The 6,795-nt window shown below is 35.4% G+C and overlaps 1 protein-coding gene across 1 annotated transcript; it reads right to left on the bottom strand.

The window, feature by feature from the left end:
- On the bottom strand, nucleotides 1–6,376 carry LOC131346394 (FRAS1-related extracellular matrix protein 1-like). The gene is made up of 6 exons (XM_058379807.1): nucleotides 6,353–6,376; nucleotides 5,548–5,659; nucleotides 1,325–1,425; nucleotides 1,144–1,174; nucleotides 582–944; nucleotides 1–8 (listed from the first exon to the last, which is right to left on the bottom strand). The coding sequence occupies exons 1-6, from the start codon at nucleotides 6,374–6,376 to the stop codon at nucleotides 1–3; spliced, it is 639 nt and encodes a 212-aa protein (XP_058235790.1).
- Nucleotides 6,377–6,795: the final 419 nt, after the last annotated feature.

Genomic DNA, 6,795 nt, shown 5'->3' with positions numbered 1-6,795 from the left:
TCAGTTATCTACATGTGAAAAAGCAAAGAATTAAGAACTGTGCAAAATGAAATAATAAAAAACAATAATAAAATATATTTCTTTAACATCAGACTTCAAACTTCCTGCATGGGCATAAATGAAGTGAATGAAATGGAGTATGGTATAGTTCCTTATTTTGAGAAAGAATTTTTCGAAACATTTAAATGTGTATTTCAGATACACTGTAGTGTAAACTTCAGGTAAATCGATTTCACCTTAATTACCCATAAGTCCTCTATTAATCAGAAAAGTAAGTTTAATATAGATAACATACTACAGATCATGCTGTATGGAGTCAGTGGAGTTTACTGAGTACAACATTAAAAATATGATGAAACTTTTACATTAAGAGGATACAATAATATTAATAATGTGTAGAAGAGTATAAATGAGACAGTACTGTAGATCAGATGATGCTGGATACAGATGTTGGACCACAGCTTGTCTTCAGTCAGACAACAAATCTTCAAAGACAAAGAAATGATTTTCTTGCAACATAAAGAATATAAAAAAAGCTTATTGTATTAATTCATGCATACAAAAACACCACACTGACTTACCTTCATAGGTAGAGCAGATGAAGTTGAGTTTTTTGCTCTGAGGAAGGCTGATCCATTTCTGCTCTCCACCAGACTGCACTGCTCCGGTTCTCTCCTCATGGCTGCAGTCTTCAAACCCTGTCCCATTGCCCGGAGCCCAGTCCTGGTAGCAGATCATCTCTCCATTCACCCAGTACCAGAAGCCCAGAGCACAGGTGTGACGCAGGCCGAGCCACACGTGTTCAGTGGAGGCGTTTTGAGCCACTTCCTTCACCCAGAGCTGCATCTCCTCAGTGCGCACTGAGACCAGGTCATGATGATGGTTCCTGCAGTATCTCAGAGCTTCTTTCCAGGTCAGAGTCTCATTAATCAGGATCAGCTTATCTGAATATACAAGGGAATAAACATTGTACCTGAAATAGGCACTCCAACATCTTCACAGTCTGTAATATATACAGTTTGAAGTAATGTACAATATTATATGTCAGAGGGAAATTCTTCCTTAAAAAGACATAACTAAAAGGTGTTCTGTAATCCTGTGTACTAAGAAATAAACAGAGATGTTGAGTGTAATGTAACTCACTCTCATGGCAGGTGAACGGAAATACTTTTATCTGGAGGGATTTTAATTACTCTTTTAATTATTCAACACTATTTAAGTTCCAGTTTGTGAAAGCGTGACTGACTAACCTTCATAGTTAGAGCAGATTAAGTTGAGTCTTTTGCTCTGAGGCAGGCTGATCCACTTCTGCTCTCCTCCAGACTGCGCTGCTCCGCTTCTCTACTTGTTGGTCATGATGATGGTTCCTGCAGTATTTCAGAGCATCTTTCCAGGTCAGATTCTCCTTAATCAGGATCAGTGTATCTGGTGAGACAAGTAGAGAAATAGTAGATGAGAAGATTTACCACATGGACAATATTTCAGAACAAAGTTCTCATCATTCCAGGTGAGATTAAAAACAGTTTTAAAGTTTGGGCTTCTCAACATTAGATCACTTGCACCCAAAGCACTTTTTGTTAATAAAATGATCTCGGATAATAGTCTTGATGCACTCTGCCTTACCGAAACCTGGCTTTAACCACTATGACTATATTGGTCTAAATGAGTTTACTGTGTCAGGATATATCTATAAGCATGAGCCTCGTCAGACTGGTCATGGAGGTAGTGTTGCATCTATAGCAATTTTCTTACTGTTACTCAGAAAACAGGATCCAGGTTTAACTCATTCGAAGTGCTTGTTCTTATTGTTGCACTCTAAGACATTTAAAAAAATCCATTGATTTTCTTAGAGAGTTTGCAGCTTTTTTCTTAGACCTATTGGTTAATTTTGATAAAGTGTTGATTGTAGGATATTTTCACATTCATGTAGATGATGCAAATGATGCTTTAGGACTTGCAGTTATGGACTTACTAAATTCCTTTGGGGTTAAACAAAACATTATGAGACCAACTCATTGTTTTAATCACACACTAGATTTAATTATATCACATGGAGCAGATGTTACTGATATAGATATTCTACCTCAAAGTGATGATATCACAGACCATTACTGTAAATGACCATTAAATTCCCCCAATCACTGAAGTGGGTCGTCACATTTACTTTCAGCCATAGAGGGTGGCGTTGCTCTGGAATACTCAAGAAAGTACTTTATTATTAAATTGAGCCAAATGTTACTAAAGAACTATTTGTTTGTTTTGGTTGACCAATGATTTTCACAGAATACTTAATGTGGACATTGTGTTCTTATTTGTTCTACAAGAGTGTTTACGTTTCTTTCCACACACGCTTTTATTCTGAAATCTGAAAAGCGCTGTGTGTGTATATTGGCGCACTTTTTTGTATGTAAAGTGTCATTCGGATTAATGTTACTTTAAGAGAAACATTAACCTTTGGGTACACACTGTACAAAAATACGTTTAAAAGGTTTCTCCCTATCTCTTAGCTCCTGGCTGATGAAGGGCACATGGTACCAATTTTATTTCATGCTGTATGGTAAACTTTGAAAGACTTTGAAGTGTATATTTTAGCGATCTCCTCTGAAGTTGTTAACTAACTTTTAGCGGGTCGTTAGCATATATGCAAGTTTCCAATATCAGTTATGACCATTTCATTTGCTAATGTTGTTATTCAGAGAGTGTATGATTCACATTGTGACTGTCTCAAGCAGAACTCAGTGTATTATTGCCTTTTCAATGTTACAGTTTCTCTTGACTTGCACTTCAGATAGATTGTTTACAGCAAATCAGGTCTTTATTTGGTCATTTTATATGTTTTATGTTTTTCTCTTCAATTTGATATCATCATTTGAAACAAAATTAATTCATAGTTAACTCAGGTTTTTCATTTAGTTTCACTCTAAAGAGTGAAACAATTTCATTTAGATTGCACTCTAAAGAGATTGTTGTGATTAATAAAATCATGTAGGTCATACAGGCAGCACCTCGAAAGAAGTTTGTCGATTGTTGAAAACTCATTTTTTGATAGGTGACGTATCTGCATTAAATATTGTTACTATCAATGTTAAAATAATATATATTATTCAGGCTTATTACAGCACAGTAAAACAAGGTTATTAAATTAGCCTGTATACTACAAATGTGATTTATTGTAACACTATTTATTGTGTGGACCACTTAGATTGTAACTGTGTATCCATTAGTTTATAGGGTATAATTTGCAGGCAGATGCCTAATGACTGTTTGTTTGTTTGTTTGTTTTTATTCAGCTACAATTACCTCATATTGTACACTCCACCTGTAGAACAGATTAGCCGTGTCTCTTCATGTTATCGATTTGGTAGAACTATTGCTCTGAACACTAAAGACAGATTCATAAATAATCTGCCTGATCTGTCTCAACTTCTCACTATAACCCTAAATGCAAATGATCTTGATGAAGTGACTAACAGCATAGACACTATCTTCACTAGTACATTAGGCACTGTTTCCCCCATCTGATTAAAAAAGGTTAGAGATAAAACATCTGCACCATGGTACCATAGTCATGCCCACACCCTCAAGAGAGCAACTTGTAATCTCAAACGAAAGTGGAGAAAAACTAAATTAGAAGTTTTTTGAATTGCATATAAATACTGTATGTCTAACTATAGACAGGCTCTCAGGCTGAGCACCTGAGCAAAGTAATAGAAAATAACCAAAACAATCCCAGGTTATTATTTAGTACAGTGGCTGGACTAATAAAAATTCAGATATCTGAAAATAGTGTCCCATCACAGTTTAGTAGTGAAATGCTTGGAACAAAATTGTGGATGTTCAACCTTTGACAGTATCTTGTGATCCAGAGCTTAGAGTTCCAATGCTTTACAAGTCTAGGACATAAAGAGCTATATAAACTTATCAATACAGCTAAATCAACATGTTTGTTAGATCCAATTCCAACTAAATTAGCGAAAGAAGTGTTACATACAGCTGGAGAGCATCTTCTCAACATTATTAACTCCTTGTTATCTTTAGGTCACATACATCAACCTCTCAATTTGGCAGTTATTAAGCCTCTTATTAAGAAATCTATATTATATCTTAACAAATTATCAAATTATGAACCAATTTAAAACTTTCTGTTTATATCTAAAATATTAGAAAATGTTGTGTCTGCTCAAGTATGCTCCTTCTTACAGGTAAAACATATCTTTGTAGAATTTCAGTCAGGTTTCAGGCCCCATCATAGCACAGAAACTGTGCTAGTTAAAATCACAAATTAATTGTTTTTAGCTTCGGACCAAGTGCTGCATTCGACACTATAGATCATGAAATTCTTCTAGATCACTTACAGGTATTCAGGGACAGGCATTAAAATGGTTTAGGTCCTACCTGTCTGATCCATACCATTTTGTAGTTTTAAAAGGAGAACTATCCAGTGTAGTGCCAGTGAAATACAGGGTACCACAAGGATGAGTTTTAGGAACTCTGCTTCTCTCGGTATACATGCTTCCCTTGGGTAACATCATTAGAAGACATGGGATTAGTTTCCATTGTTATGCTGATGATACCCAGTTATATATCTCATCAAAACCAGATGAAATATCTAAATTGTCGAGATTAGCTGACTCTTAAAGATATAAAAGATTAGATGAACTGTTTTGTATTATTAAATCCTGAAAAGACAGAGACATTACTTATTGGTCCAAAAACCAGCACACAGAACTCTCACAATTCAAATTGCATTTAGAAGGATGTACTATTACTACTAGATTGACAGTGAAAGACCTGGGCACAATATTAAACAGGAACTTTTCCTTTGAAAACCATATCTCCAATATTACAAAAACAACCTTTTTCCTCCTAAGAAATACTGCCAAGCTAAGAAACATCTTATCTGTATCTAATGCAGAAAAGCTAGTTCATACATTCATGACCTCCAGACTGGACTATTGTAATACACTAGTAGGTGATTGTCCTGCATCTTCAATAAACAAGCTACAGTTAGTCCAGAATGCAGCCATCGTTCTTACTATGAGAGTTCTTACCAGATCAAGAAAATATGAACATATAACCCCAATATTATCATCCCTGCACTGGCTACCTGTTAAATTTAGAATTGATTACAAACTATTGCTAATTATCTACAAGGCTCCATGAGATCACAAAACTTCTGTCTTCTGGTAGTTCCCAGAACAAGTCTACTAAAGGGGGTAGATCGTTTTTTTTATTTAGCTCCTAAACTTTGGAATAGCATTCCTGACAGTGTGTGACAGTGTGTGACAGTGTTTGGGGCTCAGACACAGTTTCCCAGTTTAAACGTAGATAAAGGATAAAAAATACACCCCATAACCTTGTGCTCCAAAACATCTAGTTAAATGCACATTATCATCCTGTGTTTGCTAATATTATGAACATCAGCTACACTAATTCATTTCCACTTGTTTTCCTTTTTTACCTATTCTGAGGCATCTAGAAATTATGCCATCTCCAATTGTGTTTCGCTTCATGAAGATTTTGGACCTTCAGTGAGAAGATGCCAACCCTGCGAGTATCCCGAGGCAATCAGAGATGGACCATCTCCAGTTGGATTCTGCTTCATGAAGATTTCGGGCACTCGAAAAGAAGATGCCAGGACTTTGAGGACAACAACCTCCTAATCAATACAGAAAATAACATTCTACATATACTGTATCTGCATCACACAAATCCAAATGACTGTGGAAAGGACATTATTCATAATCTCATTCTCAGAGTTTATAATAATTTACAAACACACTCTCCAGTGTCATTTAAATGAGGACAGGTTCCTAGAGTCTGTTCCTCTCAAGGTTTCTTCCTCTTACCATCTAAGGGAGTTTTTTCTTGCCACAGTTGCCTCAGGATTGCTCACTAGGGATGATTTTGTCTAACATCAATCTTGGACTTTTGTACTATGTTTCTCATGTTCTGTAAAGCTGCTTTGAGAACATGTCCATTGTTAAAAGCACTATACAAATACAACTGAATTGAACTGAAATGGATTCTCCTTTTTCTCAATTATACTCATTGCAGCACACTTCTCCATATCAACTGTATTATTCACCCGGTCAGAGCTTCAGTATTTCCATGAGGACATACTCTGATCTGACCACTTCCAGGAGTCATTAAACAGACCGATCCAAACATATGTCTTTTCTGCCATCTAAAGAACGTGGACAAAAAAAAAAGAAGAAGAAGAAAGTCACAGAAAACAAATAACAGGATTCGATCAATAGATATTTTTTATAACTGTAATGATATTAAGGGTTTTTTACTTTATATAAACATCAATTACCTTCATAACATACACAAGGATTTAATATCTCACAGTCTTCATCATTCCAGTGGCCATTTTTGTCCATCTCAACACAGTATGCCATTGGTACCGTGAGCAGCAACATAATACAGTATAAAAAACATAATTTTTAAAATGCATCTGAATTTATGAGGTGTTGAATGTGATCTTAGCGATAATGTTTAATTTTATATTACTTTTAATTCTTAGTCAGAAAGAGTGATAAGCCCCGGATTCAAAATGTGAATTTTAAGCTCCCTGGTTTGATCCTGAGCTCAGGATTAATGGAAATTTTCTGACGTGATTAGCTGAAATGTTCAGTTACAGATTATTAGAGCAATAGCTCTAAAAACAGGACATGCAACACTGACTATTACAAAACGATTTTAATAATTGTTAATTAATATTGTACAATGTTGTGTTTAGATTATAATCCAAATCACTAAATTTATAATTAGCGGTATAGATGTGGACAA

Source organism: Hemibagrus wyckioides, linkage group LG26 (genome assembly GCF_019097595.1).
Source record: "Hemibagrus wyckioides isolate EC202008001 linkage group LG26, SWU_Hwy_1.0, whole genome shotgun sequence".
Classification (NCBI taxonomy): Eukaryota; Metazoa; Chordata; class Actinopteri; order Siluriformes; family Bagridae; genus Hemibagrus; species Hemibagrus wyckioides.
The sequence above is the reverse complement of the archived record's forward strand: the minus strand, read 5'-3'. Positions and strand labels throughout refer to the sequence as shown.

Coding starts and splice junctions, on each gene's coding strand:
- LOC131346394 (XM_058379807.1), bottom strand. CDS start 6,376: ATGGCCACTGGAATGATGAAGACT. Junction 5,660..6,352: donor CCACTGGAATGATGAAGACT/GTGAGATATTAA, acceptor TGTATTGATTAG/GAGGTTGTTGTCCTCAAAGT. Junction 1,426..5,547: donor TGCCTCGGGATACTCGCAGG/GTTGGCATCTTC, acceptor TTGTCTCACCAG/ATACACTGATCCTGATTAAG.